Here is a 21,960-nt window from a genome sequence, read left to right on the forward strand (position 1 = left end):
CAGGTAACAGGCAAGCAGAGAGGGGGGGATGGTCTGGGGCCACGGCTCTGCACCAGCTGGCTTCTTGGAGCCCTGGGTGGCACCGACTCAGGCAGCCACAGACCCTGCCCCAGTTCTGCTGGCCCCTCCTCAGACTTTGGCCCCGGGGGTCAGTTCCCGGGAACTACCTTGGGTGCTGCGGCAGCCATGGAAACGTGATTGCCTTGGTTTTCCCCAGGGCCTGTCCAGGAGTGAAAAGCAAGCCATGCCTCTGTTTGCTGCTTCCTCTGTCTGAAAACTCCTCCCGCAGCAGCTCACAGGCCCACCTCATCCTTTCAGGTTTCAGCTTAAAGGCACCTGTTCAGAGAGCCCGCTTCTCTGTCCCCCATTGGCTTCTACCCCATTACCTGTTTTATTGTCCTCATAGCGTTATCGTTATTTGGAGGTCTTGTACTTGTCTGTGTTTTTGTTTTGTTTCCTTGGCCTCCCCTCACTAGAATATAAGCTCCTCAAGGGCACAGTATGCTGGACCTTTTTCCTGAAGCTTCCCCTACTTCATCCAGGGCCAGGCCCAGAGGAGACGCATAGCTGTATCTTTAAGGAGGGGGATTCGTTCAAGGAACAGGAAATGATGCCATCCACTCCCCCCAACCTCCGGCACCTCCCCCACTCCCCTGGACATAGCCTGGGGTCCTCCACCCCCACTTCCAGCCCAGCCTCGGCCCCACTTCCGGAAGTCCGAGGACTAACCTCCCAGTCCCTGACCGTAAACCTCCTCTCCCGCAGTGCCTCTAATCCACGCTGGTGCTGGCCACGCCGAGCACAGCCTTTGGCCAGGCCTTCCAATACGGCTGCAACATCGCTGTGGTTAACACACCGCACAAGGTGGGTGGGCAAGAGGTGGGCAGGAGAAGGTGGCCATTTTGCCCTGTGGAGGCCGCCATCTTTCTTCCGGAAGCCACCAGCTTTCTTCCGGAAGCAGCTGCCTTCCTCTAGTAGTCCTGGGAGGCGGCCTCTGCAGACCAGGGAATGACTAGAGCTGTGGGCTATTCCCCTCCCCCCCACACACACACACCCCCCCCGCCCCGCCCCACAATGTCATCCTTTCCAGGCACATTGGGAAGAGGGTGGGAGGAGATGGGCTTGGATTCCCTGCCCAGTAGCTTTGGGCCTTAGTCTCACTGCCTTTCCCCTGGGAAGACCACTTGCAGATGACAAAGAGGATGGAGTCAAGGACTAAACCCTTAGGGGTTAGGATTGGGGTGAGGGGAAGCAAAGGAAAAAGAGTCTCCCAAAGGCCTAGTAAAGCATGTGAGTCAGGAGGGAGGGACAGGCCCTGATGACGAGTAAAGATGAAGCGTGAGAGTTGACCACTGGCTTTGACCTCATGGAGGGCATGCGTGACCTTGACAAGAGCAGCTGAGTTGAGACAAAAGCTTGACTGGAGTGGGTTCGGGGAGAATGGGCAGAGTGGAGGAGAGACAGCTTTTTAAGGAGTTTTGCTGTACAGGGGAACAAAAAATGAAGCTTAGTGGAGGGAGAAGGGGGGTTGTGTTAGGGTTTTATAGGGCAAGAGTCATGTTTGTATTGTGACGAGAAGGATGCAATAAAGAAAGGTGTATTGGGAATTCTCTGGTGGTCCAGTGGTTAGGACTTGGTGCTTTCACTGTGAAGGGCCCAGGTCAGGGACTGAACCTGGGTCCACAAGCTTCAATCCCACAAGCCATGCCGCGTGGCCAAAAAAATAAAGGAACCAGTGATGCAGGACAGACAGGGAATAGTTACAGGAAGAAGGTCCCTGAAAGGGCAAGGACAGGACCCAGTGTCTGTTCCCATGCATTTGGGTGTATGAGTCCTGCTCTACTTTTAAAAATCACTGTCATTGGGCTTCCCTGGTGGCGCAGTGGTTGAGAGTCCGCCTGCCGATGCAGGGGACACGGGTTCGTGCCCCGGTCTGGGAAGATCCCACATGCCGCGGAGCGGCTGGGCCCGTAAGCCATGGCCGCTGAGCCTGCGCGTCCGGAGCCTGTGCTCAGCAACAGGAGTGGCCACAACAGTGAGAGGCCCGAGTACCGCAAAAAAAAAAAAAAAAAAAAATCACTCATTACTTTATAGCTACACTTAATTCTGCTTTATAGGAGGTACTGCAGTAGTTGCTCATGGCTTATATTAATATACTTATCATTATCACCATTGAAGGAACATTTTTTTCTCAGTCAAGCAATGTACCATCACTATATCACAGTGAAGCTCTTAAATTCTCTATTGGATATATATTATTTCTATAACTAAGGAGGAAACTAAGACTTACAGAGGTAGAACTTGCCCAAAGTCATACAATTAGCAACAATATTTCTTTTTTGTTTTTTTAGCATCTTTATTGGAGTAAAATTGCTTTACAATGGTGTGTTAGTTTCTGCTGTATAACAAAGTGAATCAGCTATACATATACGTATATCCCCATATCTCCTCCCTCTTGCGTCTCCCTCCCACCCTCCCTATCCCACCCCTCTAGGTGGACACAAAGCACCGAGCTGATCTCCCTGTGCTATGCGGCTGCTTCCCACTAGCTATCTGTTTTACACTTGGTAGTGTATATATGTCAGTGCCACTCTCTCACTTTGTCCCAGCTTACCCTTCCCCCTCCCCGTGTCCTCAAGTCCATTCTCTACATCTGCGTCTTTATTCCTGTCCTGCCCCAAGGTTCTTCAGAACTTTTTTTTTTTTTAGATTCCATATATATGTGTTAGCATACGGTATTTGTTTTTCTCTTTCTGACTTACTTCACTCTGTATGACAGACTCTAGGTCCATCCACCTCACTACAAATAACTCAATATTGTTTTGTTTTGTTTTTATAGCTGAGTAATATTCCAGTGTATATATGTGCCATATCTTCTGTATCCATTCATCTGTCGATGGACATTTAGGTTGATTCCATGTCCTGGCTATTGTAAATAGAGCTGCAATGAACATTGTGGTACCTGACTCTTTCTGAATTATGGTTTTCTCAGGATATATGCCCAGTAGTGGGATTGCTGGGTCATATGGTTGTTCTGTTTTTAGTTTTTTTAAGGAACCTCCATACTGTTCTCCATAGTGGCTGTATCAATTTACATTCCCACCAACAGTGTAAGAGGGTTCCCTTTTCTCCACACCCTCTCCAGCATTTATTGTTTGTAGACTTTTTGATGCTGGCCATTATGACCGGTGTGAGGTGATACCTCATTGTAGTTTTGATTTGCATTTCTCTCATGATTAGTGATGTTGAGCATCCTTTCATGGGTTTCCTGGCAATCTGTATATTTTCTTTGGTGAAATGTCTATTTAGGTCTTCTGCCCATTTTTGGATTGGGTTGTTTGTTTTTTTGATATTGAGCTGCAAGAGGGGCTTGTATATTTTGGAGATTAATCCTTTGTCAGTTGCTTTGTTTGCAAATATTTTCTCCCACTCTGAGGGTTGTCTTTTCGTCTTGTTCATGGTTTCCTTTGTTGTGCAAAAGCTTTTAAGTTTCATTAGCTCCCACTTGTTTATTTTTGTTTTTATTTCCATTCCTCTAGGAGGTGGGTCAAAAAGAATCTTGCTGTGATTTATGTCATGGGGTGTTCTGCCTATGTTTTCCTCTAAAAGTTGTATAGTGTCTGACCTTACATTTAGGTCTTTAATCCATTTTGAGTTTATTTTTGTGTATGATGTTAGGGAGTGTTCTAATTTCATTCTTTTACATGTGGCTGTCCAGTTTTCCCAGCACCACTTATTGAAGAGACTGTCTTTTCTCCATTGTATATCCTTGCCTCCTTTGTCATAGATTAGTTGACCATAGGTGCGTGGGTTTATCTCTGGGCTTCTATCTTGTTCCATTGATCTATGATTCTGTTTTTGTGCCAGTACTATACTGTCTTGAAGTAACAATATTTCTTATGTTGCCTCTTGCACAGCAAGTTTCTGCAAAGTGAATTTTTTTGTTGTTGCCATGTCGCTCAGCATGTGGGTTCTTAGTTCCCCAACCAGGGATCAAACCTGCACCCCCTGGCGTAGAAACTTGGAGTCCTAACTGCTGGACCATCAGGGAATTCCCAACAGTGAATTTTTAACATTTTGAGCAGCCTGGTTCCTCATCTCACCCCATCATACTGTAGGCTTTTTTTTTTTAATCTCCAGGTAACAACAGAGAATCAATTGTGTCCTGAGCCTATTGATAGACACATCCTTCAGGACAATGACCAGGGGCAACTGAGAACATTACTTCTTGGTCTCTCACGAGTTACCTGATTGTCTATGGATGGGGCAATGTCTTCCAGGTCTTGAAGTCCTTTTATAATGAAACCTACTTTGAGCGACACGGAGCCTTCATGGACAAGAAAGTCATGCTGCTGCTGTGGTCCTGCACCATGTCCATGTTTCCTCTGGGCGTCTTGGTGGGGTCCCTGCTTATTGGCCTGCTGGTTGACAAATGAGGCAGGTAAAGAAGAAGGGTGCTGTTGTCCCTCAAAATTCACATTAGTAAAGCATGTTGTCTCTTGGCACTTGTGCACGTGGTGGGGAGTTGTGCGACCTTGAAAAGCAGGAGGCCTGAAGTCCAGCCCCCACTTTGCCATAGACATCCTGACCCTAAAGCAAGTCCTTGAATTCCTTGGGATTTCTTCCCCTTGTCAGCTGCATGGGAACAGCAACCCCTCTGTTGTCCACCCCGTGGAGATGGATCAGCCTTTGAGAGCAAAGTCTTGACCATACTCAGCACTTCTAGCAGGTGTTCAATAAATGCTTGTTGACTGGGTTTGATTCGAGGTCAGGTGACCCATGGCTCCAAGTTGTAACAGCTGCAGCCTCTCCCCGTGCAGCCTCATCCGTGTTGTTCTGAGCTTTGGGGTTCAGACCGAGTCAGTCCATGTGCCCCTGACTTGTGTCTTGTTTGAGAATGAAGAATAGTTCTTGTACTTTGCTTGGTTTATACAGACTCACTAATCTTTACACGTAAGCCCAGTTGCTGCCAAGACGTGGTTCTGCAGATAAGGAGGGATGCCCAGATCAAGGTTCCCGGGAAGGAAGGGAGTGAGCCAAGTCCTCAGGGCGAGGCCGCACGGAATCCCGTATGGCCAGATCTCACTCTTGGGAATTCGCAGTTACACTTGGACTTGATGTGCCATGGCCGGCAGTTTGTAGGGAGGAGTGGGGAGTCCTCTAAAGAAAACTAGCTCTTAAAGAACCATACCAGTTCAGTATTCATGCATAAAGGAAAATACTGGGGAACTCCCTGGTGGTCCAGTGGTTAGGACCCCGAGCTCTCATTGCCGAGAGCCGGGGTTCAATCCCTCGTCAGGGAACTAAGATCCCACAAATGGCAAGGCCCAGCCAAACAAACAAACAAAAACAAACAAAAAAACAAAGAAAATATTGGCAATTGAAAATTAATTCTGTATAAAGCAGGACTCATAGGACCTCTTCTCATAGATACTTGGTTAACAATTAATTTGCCATTCGTTGTATACTTGAATGAAGGAAATATTCACTATATTGCAATTATGCCATAATCCAGGCTTTTTTGTAATTCACACTGTGCTGTTCTCAGCTACACCAAGAGTGCCTGAACTGTTCTAGCAGCTTGGCCCCCACCTCCTTGTCTGAACCCAGAGTTACAGAACTTGGGACCTCAGAGATGGTTTCATCATTGCCTTCATTTTGCAGATGAGGACCCTGAGACCAGCTGGTGCGGTGGAGCTGGCCTTGCCCTAGTGGGGTCAGGACCAGCCCTGAGCTAAGCTAAGGCTTCCTGGTCACCAGGAAGGGGTTCGTGTGGGCTGTTTGTTCTCTCCTGACCTGCAGCCTCTGGGCTGGCTGATCCTCTGCTCTGAGTTTGGGCTTGGATGGCAGTTCTCTCAGAGGTATGGCCACCCCAGGAAGAGAAAAGTGGCCTGAGAAAACCAGTCTGTGTATCTGATGAGTCCTCAGTGTTGCCTAGAAGGGGACTTTCGTAGAACTCTTATGACTGTCCCCCCAGGAGGGGTGTCTGGGTTTCTGTTTAGAGATCCCCCTCCTCCACTCCTGGCCTCAGAGATGATGCACCTGTGTCACTCAGGGCCCTGATGGTCCTCGAACGTGGGCAGCGTGTGGAGAGATCACCAAGGGTGGTGCAGCCAGCAGCCACCCTATAGCTGGGCCACCATCTTCCTTCCTGATCCACTGCTGTTTTCTCCTTTGGCAAAATCCAAGCCACATGTGGGGATGAGGGGGGCAAGGGAGCCACGATGCCAGTCAGCATGGGGCACAGAACACAGTCTGGAATGTAGCTATGGATCCTGGGAGACAGGCAGGGGCATCCAGCGTGTTCTATTCTTCAGACACTCCCTCCCCCCACTTCGTAGACTCATGGTTTTTCAGCCTTGGGAGGAATCTTAGCGATCATCTAATCCAGCTCTGTCTCCCACCTGTTGTGGGGTTCCCCTGTTCACCATTCTTGACAGTCTTCATCCGGCCTACTCTCTGCTTGAATACCACCAGTGACAGGAAGCTCCCTCCTTGCAGAGGCAGGCCCATTCCTTCCTCCTTCCTCACTGTCTTCAGTCAGCTCCAATGGTTAGCATGCTCGCGCTCCTCCCGCCACCCCTGCTGACCCCAAACCTCCCTTCCTGGGGCCTCTGCCCACTGGTCCTTGCTTTCCGCGCTTCCCAGCCATCAGCCTTTCTCAGGCACGTTCCGGCACTCCTGTAACGGCTGCCCTGGAGAATAGGAGTTGGTGTCAGGAGAGCTTCTGCTGCCTCAGCCCCCATGCCCTCTGGGCTCTGCTGTCCTTGCAGAAAGGGAACACTGCTGATCAACAAAGACTTCGCCATCCCTGCCATCCCGCCATCCCGAAGGGAGTCAGCAAAGTGACCAAACCTTCCGAGCTGATCATCTTTTCTCGAGTGGCACTGGGATTCTGTGCAGGTACCTACAGTGATGGCTGAAGCCCCAAGCCCATGCTCAGGGTCAGCTGTGGGGAGAAGGGTCTGAGTCAGACACACTGGCCAAGGCGGGAAGCAGGGGCAGCAGGGTCTTCCTGGTTCTGAATGGCTCTTTTCCCTTTGGGGGCATCCTCTTGTCTCCATCCCCAGACTCTCGAAAACCTCATGTTCTCTCTCCCCTTCCCCTTATTTAACAAACTCTATCAGGGGAAGATCTTTAAAAACACACTTTTACCTTGAAGTACAAACTGATAAGGCTTTACAAGGTATCTTCCAAGGAAGGTGTCTAGTTCACGCGGAGGGTGAGAAGCTTCAAGCAAAAGAGCACAGAATTTGGGGACTGTCAGCAGGGGACCGAGGTTTCTTAACTAGGGTGGTTTCTTCTATTAAAAAAACAAAAGTGATACAAGTAACCTGTGCTTCAGAAAAATCAGAAAATAATCCCAAGCAAAAGACCTATCTTTCAGTCCCACATCCCAGGAACACAGTCTCGCCTGTAACAGGTGGCCCCAGCTCCGCAGCTAGGAAGGAGAGGACATCCTGCCGTGTCCCCTGGGAGTCTGAGGATTCTGGAAAGGTTTCCTTCTTAGTGCGAACTAAGTCCACGTGGCCAATTTCCATCGCCGTGGAGGGGAGGTGGGGGGCGTACAGGCTGCCTGTCAGTGGTGCTGATGCCACAGAGAAACTCAGGGACTATGAGATTAATTAAATCTCAGGTTTCCGGGGCCCCAGGAGACTGGGACTGTTTCTTTTCTCCTCCCCTGGTTTTTGTTTTGCTAGATCCAGGCACCTCCTACAGTGCCCTTCCCGTGTAGCTGGGAGAGTTAGCTCCCAAGAACCTGAGGGGTGCTCTGGGAACAATGACGGAGGTGTTTGTCATCGTGGGAATCTTCCTGGCACAGATCTTCGGCCTGCAAGCCATCCTGGGCAACCCTACAGGTACCTGGGGCTCACCAAGGTCCGGGGGTGGTGGTGAGAGGGAGCATGGGAGCTATGGGGGGGCCGAGGGGGCGGGGTCTGGACACATGGGGCTCGGCTGTGCCCGTGTGTCTGGCGGATCAAGTGAGGTGAGGCCAAGAGGTGCCCTTTGGGTTGGGCAACGTGTGGCTTGTTTGGAGACGGGTGGCCTTGACGAGAGCATTTTGGGTGAGCGATGGGGACAAATTGTGCGTGGGGCTGGGAGGAGATCGGAGACAAGGGGCACACACGACTCTTGGGAGTTTTGCTGTAAAGGAAGGAGAGAAGTTGGGGGGTAGCTGGAAGGGGAAGCAGGCTGGAGAGAAGGGTTTTTTGTTTCGCTTTGTTTTTTCAGCTGGGACGCTGTGCGAGTGGTCCTGCAGCGAGGGCAATGATGCAGGAGGGGCAGGCACACCGCCACGGTCACTGTCACGTGGGTGGATGGTTGCCTCTACTCTCCAAGTGGAAGGTGGCCAGGCCATTGCCTGAGAGGGAGGGTTGGGGAAGCAGGAGGGAAGCTTTAGGACAGAGGAGAAAGGGGGAAATGGCCCTCTGGGGGAGTGGGCGAGAGAATGGCCTCGAGAGTGTGGCTGGAATGCAGGCCAGCATTAAAGGCCCACAAGAACACAGTGGGGTTTCTTTCTTTATTTTTTTTTCCTCGTAAACATTTTCAAGTTACCTAAATTCCACAGGAATTCCTTAATGGGTGGACTTATGACTTTGTATTCCCCAGAGTACCTTGAAGAGACTCAGGACCCAGTCGTGCTCAGTGAAAGGTCATTAGTTTTAACGATTCCCAAACTACCCCAGTGCAGCTGAAGGGGAAGCCAGGCTGGGCCCGTTGCTGCCAACAGCTGCCTTGTAGTGATGCCTAGTGTGCGATGCCTGTCACCCCTCACCACTCTTCAGGGGGCACTTTATCACCATCATCATCATCATCATCTTTATTTTACTGATGAGAAAACTGAGGCCTAGAGAAGTAAAATGCCTCTTCCAGTTCCCATCATAGCTAGTAAGGCTTAGATGAGTCTCAGTGCTGCCTCCTTAACCCAGACCTTCCAGAAGGAGCTCACACAGCCACGGTGCTGGTTCCAGCACGCTCCTCGACCCCAGCCTCCAGCAAGGCAGAGATTATGCCATTTCCAGCCATAAAGTTAGGAAGCAAGACATGGGTTCACCTTTTCCAAGGCTCACACTTTTAAATCATATGCTGTTCTAAGAAAAGCAATACTCTTCCTGCAGAATGAGTTAACAGCAGATCTTTTGAAAATTGTAATTATTTTCTCCATTTTAAAATGTGGAACCCTGCTGTGGGTGGGTTCTGGGCAGCCACATCTTGGCAAGGACTAGGTCCCTGCTGTCCTTGGCTCTCACGGAGGGGTGGAACAATGTGGGTGAGTGAGTTTGTAAGAGGAGAGTCAGGACAGAGTTGGGACATGCGGAAGGTCAGCTGAAGGGCAGGGGTTCCCCAGTGTTGGGTGTTCTTGTTCTCCGTGTTGGGTCCTTCCAGGCTGGCCGGTGCTCTTGGCACTCACGGGGGTCCCCGCACTGTTTTGGCTCCCCTCTCTGCCATTCTTCCCCGAGAGCCCCAGGTCCACCCTGATTCAGAAAAGAGATGAAGAAGTTCGACAAGGTACTGGAGACACAGGCTGCTCTGTCAAGACCCTCCCACCACGTTCACTTCCCAGCCGCCTCCCCGTGCCCGCCAAACATCCCTCCCTAGTGCCCGAAGCAGAGAACGGGCAGGGGGCAGGGTGGGGAAATGCACTCCACAACGCAGGCACCAGTGGGACGGGACAGAGGTGCCCTTGGCACTGGGGAGTCCAGGTCAAATCTGAGGTGTGGTCCAGCGGAGAACATGGTGAGAGCCGGCATCATGGCTGGTGGGCCTTGACTTCTGCAAGCTTGCCCAGGTGGAGGTGTGGTTGTGACTGGGGACACGGTCACGGTGTTGGGGACCTAGCTGGGGTCCAATGAGCATCCTGCCCTGGGAAAACGGGGAGCCTGTGGCCAGGGCTGGGCCGAGCTCCTGGGGAGCTGTGCCCCTGTGTTTCCCTAAGCCTTGGGTCAGCTGCTGTCAGCGACAGGAGGGGACCGCTCTGCTCCCCGCAGCTCTGCAGAAGCTGAGAGGCTGGGCAGATGTGGAGGACGAGGTGGAAGAAACGCGCGTGGAGGACCAGGCCGAGAGGGCCGAGGGCCACTGGCTGTGCTCAGCCTCTTCACGTGTCCGCCTGTCCACTGGCAGCTGGTCTCCATCGTCTTGCCCATGGCCGGCCAGCAGCTCTGCAGGGTCAACACGGTATGCGCAGTTCTTTTGCTATAATTGTATCTATTGATGGTGTAGGCGAAGGGTGAAGATCTGCAAAAACAGGGCTGGGAGGCTGCTTCCAGAAACGTCGGAGACTGGATGCGTAACCCATACGGTGCTTAAGGAAAGTGTCAGGAAGTGATGGCATCAGGCCCTCGGGGACTCACGGCTGCTCAGCGGGAGACGTCGAGTGGTACACAGCTCAGGCAGGAGCCAGGGCACGTGGTGGCTTTCGGAAGTGCTGCATTGCCCACATCCTTGGGGCTGGGCCAGGAGAGAAGCTTGAGCCTGGGGCTGCCTAGGCCTGGAATGAGAGGCGAGGGGTCATTCTGTGGGGCCTGAGATCATAGACTAACAAAGCGACAGAGGGAAAATTCTCGGGGTCCCATTTTACAGATGCAGAACTCAAGGCCCCGAGAGGGGAAGAGCTATAACCCGGGCTCCGGCAGAGCCAGCCTCCATCCCAGGTCTCAAGTCTTCAGGTCACGGCTCTTTTCTCCCACCTACTGCCTCCTTCCTGTCCAAGGGGTCCCCTAGGCTTTCAGGACTGTGTGTCCTGACTGAGTCAGGAAAGTTGTCAGCGGCTTGGGCCTTCAGGTCTCTCCTCACAGCCCTTGTGCTTTTGTTTTAGGTCAGCTACTACGCGGACGTGATCTACGCCTCCCTCGGCTGGCATGGAGGGGTTCATTCCCCATAACAGTGGGTGCCAGCGTGGTGAACACAGGGATGAGCTTCATCTTGGTGAGCCACCCACAAGCGTCCCTCCCATTGGGCATCTCTGAGTCGGTGCCCCGCAGACAGAGAAGAGCCCCCCAGGGTCCACTGCTGGTGGCACTGCTCCTGGGGTGACTGGAGTGACACAGACTTTCGGACGTGCCCACACTTACCACTGTGTGACCTTAACCAGGCCACTTAAACACCTTAAAATTCAAGTTTCTTCCTTTGTACAATGGTTACGGTGATTGAAATACCCAGTATACTGATGCACGTGTTGTTACTGTTGGCATAAAACTATTATTTCAGAGTTTTATATTTAAAATCTGAACCACTTATGCCTGTGTTAAAAAAGTGAATAGACAGGGGCTTCCCTGGTGGCGCAGTGGTTGAGAGTCCGCCTGCCGATGCAGGGGACACGGGTTTGTGCCCCGGTCCGGGAAGATCCCACGCGGAGCGGCTGGGCCTGTGAGCCATGGCCGCTGAGCCTGCGCGTCCGGAGCCTGTGCTCCGCAATGGGAGAGGCCACAACAGTGAGAGGCCCGTGTACCAAAAAAAAAAAAAAATGTGAATAGACATTTACAAGGTCAAGTGACCATGATGGTCCTTTCTCTAGAACTTTTCCGAGTTATCTCACTATTATTTTAGTTCCTGTTTCTTGAGTTACCTTGGAGTTTAAAAGTGTTTTAAAAAATTATTTATTACTTATCTGTATTTTCCCCAGAGCCAGTTTAAGCCCCAATCAAACTTCAGAGGATTCAGCATGGTGGGGAGGGCCGAGTGAAGGAAAAGAGCCGGAAATGGGAGGAGCTGGGAGGCCCCCAGGCCCAATTCTCCACCCTCCCGGGAGTCTGTGCACCCCTTCCTCCAGCGGATTCCCGTAGCCCCTCGCCTTCCTCTAGGGCAGGGTCCACCCTCTGTCCTCAGAGCCCTCCTCCTCTAGGGTACATCGTCATAACTAGGACCCTCTTCCCCATCATCCTACCTGGAGAAAGCCAAGCCAGAAAGACAGGGGCGCCTCCCTCTCTCTCCCTGAGGAGCGGTGTCTGGGTACTAAGCACAGAAGGAGACGTTGGGCTTATCTCTACCTTGTTTATACAATCCTGGGATTGCCGTTTTGCTCCTGTTGGGCCCTCACTGAATGGCAGTGATAATCTCCGTCTGTAGGGTTGTTGGAAGGACGGAGGGGACGTGTAAAGTGACCGTACAGGGCCTGGCGTGGGGTGACAGTGATGCCTTGCTGGTAGCACTGCTGTGGGTGCTACAGGTGAGGATGGAGTAGAATGAAAAGGGCATTAGAACAAGAAGGAAGGCAGGCATGCTGGTCGGACGAAGCATTGTCCAAGCTTGGAATATTCGAGAAGGTACCGGCTGATCAGGAGGTGTGTGTCCTGGCAGTGGAAAAGAAAGTACCTGGGGGTGAGAGGGACCCTCATGAAGTGAGGCCAGATTCTGGGCGGCCTCGACGTGAATTGAAGCAGCAGGTAATGGGAGGGGGTTATGTGAAAATGTAGGCATTATTATTATCTCGGGGGTGTGAGATGATTGCCACTGAAAAGACAGCGTTGCTCACGGTTCCCAAGGGAGAGAGGTGCACACAAGGCCACATGGAGAAGCATCTGGCGGGGGGGGGCGGACAGCAGTACGTGGGCAAGAGCCTTTCTTATGGTTTCCGTGGGAAGGAACAGGCAAGGCAGGGTAAGCAGGTTTAGGACTGCCTAGTTTGAAAGATTTCAGGCGGTTCCCGGGCACCAATGCCGGGCTGTTCCTGGTTGTCTGGTACCTGCCCTGGGCGATAAGGCAGAGGGACGCTGGCTGGGGGCGGCGGGGGCAGGTGAGAGCCTGATGGAGCAGGGGGTGGGGTGGGGTGGGGTGGGGGCGGCTCCGGGCGGGTTCCATGTGAAAGGCGCACGCACAGCTGAGCGGTCTGCTATCTCTAGAAACCGGCTAACGGTGTGTGGGGGGCAGTCCCTCCAGCGTCAGGAAGGCCCCCAGATGTCAAAGCATCAGACGCAGAAACTAGAAAACATAGTTATTACAGTGCGGGGGGCTGGCGGGGGAGAGGTGGTCAAGGAGCCTAGACCCGGGGTCTGTAGATGCCTGAGACAGGGAGGAGTAGTGGTGCAGAGTCTGCGGCACGAACGTCAAGTTCCCGTCGGGATAAGGGCCTAAGTTCCACGGAGCAGGCAGCAGGGGCGAGCGGGCACTTAAGGAGGGGCTGAGGAGATAGTGGTGGCCCAGGCCCAAGAATTCCGGGCGCCCCCCGCCTGGTGCCGTCGAGGCTCCTCATCGCCCGTCCTTCCCCTCCAGGCAGGCGCTGTCGAGCGGCTGGGTAGGCGGCGTCTCCTGCTGGTCGGCTACGGCATCCGCGTCTCGGCGCTGAGCTTCCAGGTCGGACCTCGCTCTTCTGCCCGGAAGGGACGGGGCGGGGGCACGCAGAGGGGTGGGGCGGAGGGCGGGGCACGCAGAGGGGTGGGACGGGGGCCGGAGCACGCAGGGGAGGATGAACAGGGGGGGTGGGAGGTCCCTGTAACAGAACCCACACCGCTAGGGCCAGTGATCTCAAACTCTGCGTGTCAAACTCCACGCCCCCTTCGTGTGCAATGTAACGCCCCGTCCTGAAGTAGAGTTCGTGGGTGACTTCAATTACCTACCCATGTACATGCAAATAAATAATTAAATCGACTGTCCTAACCATGAAGTAAAGGAGAAACAAGAAGTTCCATAAAACATATATTTCAATATGCAAATGTTTAAGCGCACTGCACTAGAAGATGTCCACCAATAATGATCTAGAGTAGAATAAAGAGACGGAAGATCGGACGTCGTTCCATTCAACAAGCAGAAGAAACTGAGGACGGAGGTCGGCGTGGACGGCAGACTCTACACTAGCGTGAGGATAAGTGATGACCAGGGACCAAACGCATTCGTATGCGGGAAGACGAAGAGAAAGATACTTAACTGCAGTAGGAACACCACTCACAGGCCAACCGGAAGGTTAGGATGGGGGACATGAAGGAAGGTGAGGTGCTGGCAGGTGAGCTTGGTCTGATTGATGTGTGCCGCGAGTACAAAATGGGGTAGAGCTCTCATCTTGAAATCCTAACACGTGTCAACAAGCATGTCGGTCTCTACCATTAAAAATATCTTGGAGCCCAGATCAGAAAGAAGTAGGAAAAGAAGCAATGAGAGGCTATGGAGTAACTGGGAACAGTGTCAGAGCGAGATTAAAACACAAAAGGCCGCCCAACAAGAAATACGTCACTCTAATTTGTCATTTTCTTAGCATATTTTTGTTATACGTGTTATACAAAAATGTTGAAAATACATAGGATGGCCATAGTATGAAATATTCTGAAAGCAGACAGCATTTTGTATATCCTCAGCTGTTTCTGCCCTGTTGTTGCTTTTGCAGTAACTGTGCCTTTACAATTAAAACTATATGCAGGGGCTTCCCTGGTGGCGCAGTGGTTGAGAGTCCGCCTGCCGGTGCAGGGGACATGGGTTTGTGCCCCCGTCCGGGAGGATCCCACATGCCGCGGAGCGGCTGGGCCCGTGAGCCATGGCCGCTGAGCCTGCGCGTCCGGAGCCTGTGCTCCGCAACGGGAGAGGCCACAACAGTGAGAGGCCTGCGTACCGCAAAAAAAAAAAAAAAAAAAAAAGCATTTAATACACCTAACCTACTAAACATCATCACTTAGCCCAGCCTACCTTTAATGTGGTTAGAAAACGTGCATTCGTCTACAGTTGGGCAAAATCATTTAACACAAAGCCTATTTTATAATGAAGTGTTGAATGTCTCATGTAAGTTATTGAATACTGTACAGAAAGTGAAAAACAGCGTGATTGTCACTGACCTTCATGATCATGTGGCTGACGGGGAGCTGCCTGGCATCACAAGAGAGGATCGTACTGCCTATTGATAGCCCGGGGAAAAGATCAAAATTCAAAGTACAGTTTCTTACTTTTTTTTATAAATTTATTTGTTTTTGGCTGCGTTGGGTGTTCGTTGCTACACTCAGGTACGGGCTCTAGGCGCGCAGGCTCAGTAGTTGTGGCCATTCGTGGCATGTGGGATCTTCTTGAATCAGGGATCAAACCTGCATCCCCTACGTTAACAGGCAGATTCTTAACGACTGCGCCACCAGGAAAGTCCCTGAAGTATAGTTTCTAGTGACTGTGTATCACTTTCCCACCATGGTAAAGTTGAAAATTTTGGACCTTCTTAAGTCAGGGGACCGTCTGTAGTTGAAAATGCAATCGTATGTGAGGATGAGAATGTGCGAAGAGATTATTCTTGTAATTCAGAGACAATGTCTTCATTCTTCGCCTTTTTTGCCAAGCTGTCCTCTCCATCATGACTTCCTTTTTAATTCCTGGGTGAGCACAAGGACCTTCAGGGGGACAAAGCTGGCTGTGTTCAGGGAACAGCAGGGCAGGGGAGCCTGTGGAGGAACAGGCGAGGTGAAGGGTGATGATGCAGCTATCGAGGAAAATGCTAGTTACAGGGACTTCCCTGGTGGTCCAGTGGTAAAGAATCTGCCTTACAATTCAGGGGATGCAGGTTCGATCCCTGGTCAGAGAACTAAGATCCCACATGCTGTGGGGCTACTAAGCCCGCACACCTCGACTAGAGCCAGCGTGCCGCAGACTACAGAGCCCACACGCTCTGGAACCCGCGTGCCACAGATAGAGGGAAGCTCGTGCACCACAACGAATATCCCGTGTGCTACAACTAAGACCGGACGGAGTCAAAAATAAATAAATAGATAAATAATAAATAAATCTTTACCAAAAAAAAAGGAAGTGATTTTTTTAAAAAAGCTAGTTACAGTCCTGTTTTGGTTTAATCAAAGTTTCCTTTTTAAAGACCTTATTTTCTCATTTGAAAATAATCTAAGTTCTTAGAACATTTAAAGACTTAGGTGAAAAGAAGTAAATAAAACTGGACATTATCTATAAAGATAGTTGCCAGTTGCCTTTTGGAGACCTTGGTGGCATCCCCGGCAACTTTTTTTCTCTCACTCTCTCCTTCCAACCCATTGGCAAGTCCTGTTGGCTCTGCCTGAAAACGTAACCGGCAGCTGCCCAGGTGGCACCAGACCCAGGATATCCCTTCCAGCTGCAGCCAACTCCTCTCTTGCTTCAAATATTGAAATGGACCCCACCCTGCCTGCCTGCGTGAATCAGAGCTTGTCACGCCTCTGCTCAGCGGCCGGGCTGGCTCTTCATCCCCAAGTCATCCATTCTAGGAGGCTGCCCCTCCCCCAGCTCATCTCTCACCTTGCCCCTTGGAGACAACTTCATTGAAGGAGTCGTCCTTGGTTCACCTCCACCGCCAGCCCTGCACGAACCCCACCTTCGCAGCGTTTTTCATAACTGTAGTGAAATCGTTACCTGCATACTTAGTTTGGTTGAGGTCTGTTCACCCTGAGTATGTGTCATCTGTTGCCCTGGTAGTGGGGAGCAGAGATAGGGGTCTGCCAGCTCTCCTGGTCTGATGCCTTCTAGAAGGATTCTAGCAGAGAGTGCAGAATCCTGGTCCCAGCTCCATCTGCTGCTGATCATTTGACTTGGGCCATTGCTTGACCCCTGAGGGACCCAGTGTCCTCTTTGTCTGTGTTCAGGCTCTCTGTGCTCTGATTCCACATTTGTAGGATTGAAACAGTATGATCCTCCCTCAGAGGGGTGTCAAGAAGATTCAGTGGGTTAGCATCTGTGAAGGGCAGAAAATAAATAAGTGGTCGGCATTCCTCCTGTTAACGTTTCTCTCAATCAGGTACGGCTCCTGGAGGCCCCCGTTGACTAGAATGCTAGGTTCACTCCTGGTCTCATCTTCCCTCTCTTGCCCTCAGAGCCCTGGAGGCCCACGCAGGTGCTCAGAAATCCAGGTGTGGTTCCTTCCTGTGGCAGGAAGGTGAGGCCCGCATGTGGGCTTGTCCGCATGTGGGGCTCTTGGCCTCAGGCTCTTAGAGGTCCCAGGCCTGGGCCTCTCAGGCACAGACAGCCCTGCCTCTCCCCACAGAGCACGGTCCCTGAGCTGTCTTACCTTGGCATCATCCGACATCCCAGGACATTCCATCGGGCCCAGTGAGCACCTGCATGCCCCACCTCCTTCCAGGGCCCAGCACATAGGAGGTGCCCGGTATTTGTTGAATGAATGGATGCCCTTGACTGGTATTTCTCATGATGTTCTCTCCACCTTTTCCCCTGTTCCTACACAAGCCCCACCCACACTGGAATTCTCAGTTCAGTTTACCTTTTTCTTGAAAGGCCATTCCAGCTCACATTCATTCATTCATTCATTCAACAAACATTTACTAAGTTCCAACCAGTGCCACGGCCAGGCTGGGGCCCCCCAATCTCCTGTGGCTCCCAGAGTTGCCCAGCTTCAGTTCCAGTGTCCAAGAACGGGATGAGCCTCTGCAAAGAGGGAGCTCTTGCCAGCCAGACCCCACTGGGGGCCCCTCAGTTTGCATCCAAACCCTCTACATGCCCACGTTAGCCTCCAAGCCCACAGCCCACCCGGGGCTCAGTTGTCTTTGGTCCCCTGGCCTACAGCTACAGTCCTGTGTTGCTTTATCCCCGTGTCCATGTGCTGGCAGCCTTGGGCCTTCACTTCCACCTTCCTTGGGGGCAGCCTCCAGACTCCAGGCTTCCCCCTCTGTGTGTCCTCCTGAGAATCTAACGCAGTTCCCACTGCTTGCAGAAAGACCCCTCTGACTCCTAAGACTAGAATATTCCCTGCAGAATCTTGGTTTTGAAAGAGCTGTCCATAAGCCAAAATAAAGGTATTGATCCACTGAACACACGCTGATGGAACACCTGCTGTGCCAGGCACTGGGGATGCAGCTGTGAATCAGACCGACACGGTCGTGTTGAAGGATATTTAAGTGGGATTTTCAACAGGAAGCCTTCCCGGCACACCTCCAATATGGAGGCAGGAGGGCCTGGTGGGAGCAGTGCTGGTGTTTGTGTCAGGAGACCTGGGTTCTGGGCCATGCCACCCCTTACTGCCTGTGCGTTTCCCAAAGCAAGCCACTGTGCTTCTCTGGGCCTCGGGCTCCTCCTGGAAGACCAGGAGTAATCAGCTGTGCCGGCAGATGTGGGATCAGATGGTGGACTGATTTGACATGTGAGCTACCTCCTAAAGGGCTGCTTGGCTGCCCGGCCCCAGGGGGCAGGAGGCAGGAGGCCAGGGAGGGCAGCGTCGATAACTTCCCTCACTGCTACCCCTTTAGGGCACAAAGCCCTGAGGAAGGGGCCCCCTCCTCGCCAGTTGTAGGAGTTTCCCATTTGACTTCCCAAGGGCAGCTCATTCCGGGGCTCTGAATTCCTCTCCATCTTCAAGGGTTGGAAATTAACTGGGGGGAGAGAGAATCTTATTTTTGTAATAAAGAATATAGATAATATGTTAATATATAAAGAATATATAAAGTCATAGATAGACCTACTGTATATAAACGGATATAAAGTATATCTGTTGTATTATAATTTCATGAGGGATGGTGATTAAGGGGGAAAAATGGCCTTAGACATTTTAGACAAGACTCCTGAATGAAAAAAGGTTGAGAAACTGCCCCAAGGCAAGGTGCCTGCCATTCCCCAGATCTACCACAGGGGGCAGCACGTCCCACGCTCAAGCGCTCATTCAGCTCTGCTCCCCCTCCCCTTGTCTGCGAATTTCAAAATGACACCACCACGGGGAAGAGCGGCCTTGGTGTGACCTTGAGGCCCTCAGAGGCTCAGCTCGAAGCTCAGCTATGGGCGCACCCAGGAGGAGAGATGTGAACTTCCTCCCTCGGCCATCCGGAACAGACTGTGCCCCTAAAGGGCCCTCCGCGCCCCTCTCCGCTCCCCTGGTCCTGCGCTCTCTGCCCCCAGCTCCCGTGCCCTCCGTGGTGAGGACCGAGATCTTCCTGCAGCCCTCGCGGCCGCCTTCGCAGTGGACGGGGCCATGATCGGGCTCACCAGCGTCATCGTGGGCTTCGTGTTCCCGTCCATCCAGGTGAGTGGGGGGGACATGCGGTGGGGAGCATGGCGCGGGGGGGTGTGTGTGTGCGGCCCCTTGCCCCCAATTCCTGCTCCACCTTGCCTCCCCCGCCCCGCCCCAGGCAGAAGGGGCTCCGGGAAATAGGCAGGGGTGCCTCGTCTGCTAAGAACATCTGCGAATTCGACAAGGGGGGGCGACTCTCCAAGGTCCATAAAACACACAGGGCGCCACTTCAGCCAAACTGTAAGTACGCCAGTTTCCCACCACTGAAGGCAGGTCCCACACTCAGGCGGTGACGCGTTCATTATGCAGGGGCTCTGGTCGGCCAAGTGCAAAGCAAGCTAGAGCCAGGGTGAGGGAACGATTCCCCCACGTCCACCTCCTCCCTCTGTTTCTGAAGGTGTGCAGTCAAGTCTAGAGGACATTCTGTCCCTGTTGTTAAAAGGCCGAGTCCTTTCTGATGTGAGGGCAGGACCCAGTTGTCTAGCTCTTCCACTCCTCTGGGCGTAAAGCAGAACTGGCCACTGAGAAACTCCTGTGTGACTCACAAAGCCCTCACCCAGAGCTGTCCCCGGCATTCCTTTCTTCCTCCGTCCCCTCCTGTTTTCTTGTCTCTTGGCCTAGGAGGTCAGTGGTGCCTACAGCTTCATTATCTTTGCCGGAATCTGCCTCCTCACTGCTGTTTACATCTACATGATCATTCCTGAGACCAAGGGCCGAACAGTTGTGGAGATAAAGCGGATTTTTGCCCAGAGAAACAGAGTGGAGTTTCTGGAGAAGAAAGAAGAAATCACAGATGCTGGGCCTCACATACCGTCTCTGCCTGCCAGGGAGACTTCCTTTTAGTGGTTCCACACATCCCCCAGGTGGCACATTTAAGGCTTCCTTCTCTGAGGAAGGGTCTCCCTGCCCCAGGCCTCGAGGGAGGGTGACTGCTGTGAGATTTCCGTGCCCCCAGTGGCAAATGGAAGACTTTGGTCTTCCAGTTGGGTCCCTGATTTAGTTAAGAAGCAGTTAGCTTCCAACGCTAACCCTGGGAGGAATGACCTAGGAGGACGGGCAGGTAACGTGAGTATTGATTGGCAAGAATAGATTCTCCAATTCTACATCAGCATCAAAACTCAAATGGTGGATGCACACACCTTTTTAAAGTAAAAATTTTCAAGTTCAGCATTTGATATGGAGGCTGAATCCTGATCAAAGTGTCAGAGAATCGAAGAACTAGAAACCAAGGCTCTGGATCCCATCGCCTTCCCGGGGTGGCTTCTTCTCTCTCTGTAGCTGTAGGTTGCAGGGCTAATCCTGGTCAGCGTGTACAAACTGCAGGAGTTGTTCACTCGCATTTCTGATGGTTGATGCTGGCTGAAACTGACGCATGATCTGGGCTTCCTCATACCTTGGTAGCTGGATTCCTGCGTGTGGGGGAAGGAGAGAGAGAAACAAAATGGTATACACACTCACACCCCTAGCTTTGAACATCACATAGATAGCATCAGTTCTGCCACATTCTGTTCTTTAGAAACTAGTCACTAATTCCAGCCCACACTGAGGGTGGGTGGAATCAGACTGCAACTTTTGAACAGAGGCATGTCAAAAAATTTACAGAAATCGTTTAAAACCATCTTAAGATCTTTTTTGGGGCCCCAACATTTTTGCCTATTCTGGTCCTTTGTCAAGTAAGTTAATCTTGTTTAGCTTCAGTTTCTGCATCCCTGAGTTAAGGCTCATCATTCTTGCCTCATATAAACCAGGTGGAAACGCTGGGTAAGTTAAGAAGCATTTTACAAATGTCAGGGGTTATTTTTATGATTACTGTTATAACCTATCTGTTAGCCGAGCCCCTCAGCACACTCATCCCAGAATGCAACCCCCCGCAGGCCTCGTTCTCTTTACAAGGATGTGTCCAATGCCCTGTGGCAGTGACTGAATCTTCAGGAGGTTCAAGATGTGGCCCCAGCAGGTCCTGTGGCTCATCCAGCCTGGGTGTTTCATACAGGAATTCCAGGAGCTCACCAGGATTCTCCCCCAGAATGATGATTCCTCCCTCCTAGATCACATACCGCATCTAGAGGTCTTCTCCACCAGCCTTTCCCATGAGCCACAGATAAGCCTGTCCTGAAGTGGAAGCCCAGGTCTCATGGTGATGGGCCCAGTTGGTGGTTGCAAGAGCAAAACAATAAAGGAGACACCCACCACAATGTTGGCCGAGTGAGCCCAGGGTCATCCAAACACATTAGCTGCCTCTGGAGTAAAATAGAAGGTGGTCTGGTGCATTTGTCATTGGTAGGAGTGGACGTATAGTCTGAGCCTGGATAAACGTGACTCGCTTCTACCCAATAGAATACAGCAAGGTGATGGGATAAGAAGGGAATATTATGAACAGTTTTATGCCAATAATTTGGCAACTTAGATGAAATAGACAAGCTCCTCAAAAGATACTAAGTGCCAAAGGCCACACAATAAGAAATAGATAACCTGTATAGTCCTCCATCAACTAAAGAAATTGAACTCATGGTTAAAAACCTCCCCACAAAGGAAACTCCAGGCCCAGATGGACTTACTGGTGAATTCTACCAAACATTTAAGGAAGAAATCATACCAATGTGACACAAACTCTTCCAGAAAATTAAGAGGAAGGAATACTTCTTAAATCACTTTAGAAACTATCGTTACTCTGATACCAAAACCAAACTAGAGACAGAAAACTACAGACCAACACCCTCCTAAGCATAGATAGGAAAATTATTAACCAACTTTAAATAGAATATAATAAAGTGTTATAAGGACAATAATATATCCTGTCCAGGTGGGATTTATTTTAGGAATGCAAGGTTGGCTTAATCCTCCCCAAGTTGATCTATAGATTCAACACAATTCCAATCAAAATCCCAGCAGGATGTCTTGGGAGGGGCATAGAAATTGACAAGCTGATTCTACAGTTTATGTGGAAATGCAAAGAAGCTAGAATTACCAAAACAACTTTGAGAAAAATGAAGTTGGAGGACTCATATTACCTGATGTCAAAATTATTATAAAGCTACAGTAATCAAAACGGATTTAGATATAGA

The 21,960-nt window shown here is 51.2% G+C and overlaps 1 protein-coding gene across 1 annotated transcript; it reads left to right on the plus strand.

Annotated features, from left to right (window-relative positions):
• Positions 1–774: 774 nt before the first annotated feature.
• On the plus strand, positions 775–19,738 carry SLC2A7 (solute carrier family 2 member 7; the record flags this gene model as incomplete). The annotated part of the gene is given in 16 exon segments (XM_030865200.1): positions 775–864; positions 4,281–4,441; positions 6,774–6,810; positions 6,813–6,903; positions 7,707–7,859; positions 9,388–9,510; positions 9,990–10,076; positions 10,079–10,176; positions 10,817–10,874; positions 10,877–10,926; positions 13,210–13,290; positions 16,925–16,959; positions 16,961–16,989; positions 18,784–18,831; positions 18,834–18,907; positions 19,517–19,738. Coding segments are annotated over 16 exon segments (1,437 nt in total), but the record flags the coding sequence as incomplete, so codon positions are not given.
• Positions 19,739–21,960: the final 2,222 nt, after the last annotated feature.

This window comes from Globicephala melas, chromosome 1 (assembly GCF_963455315.2).
Source record: "Globicephala melas chromosome 1, mGloMel1.2, whole genome shotgun sequence".
Lineage (NCBI taxonomy): Eukaryota > Metazoa > Chordata > Mammalia > Artiodactyla > Delphinidae > Globicephala > Globicephala melas.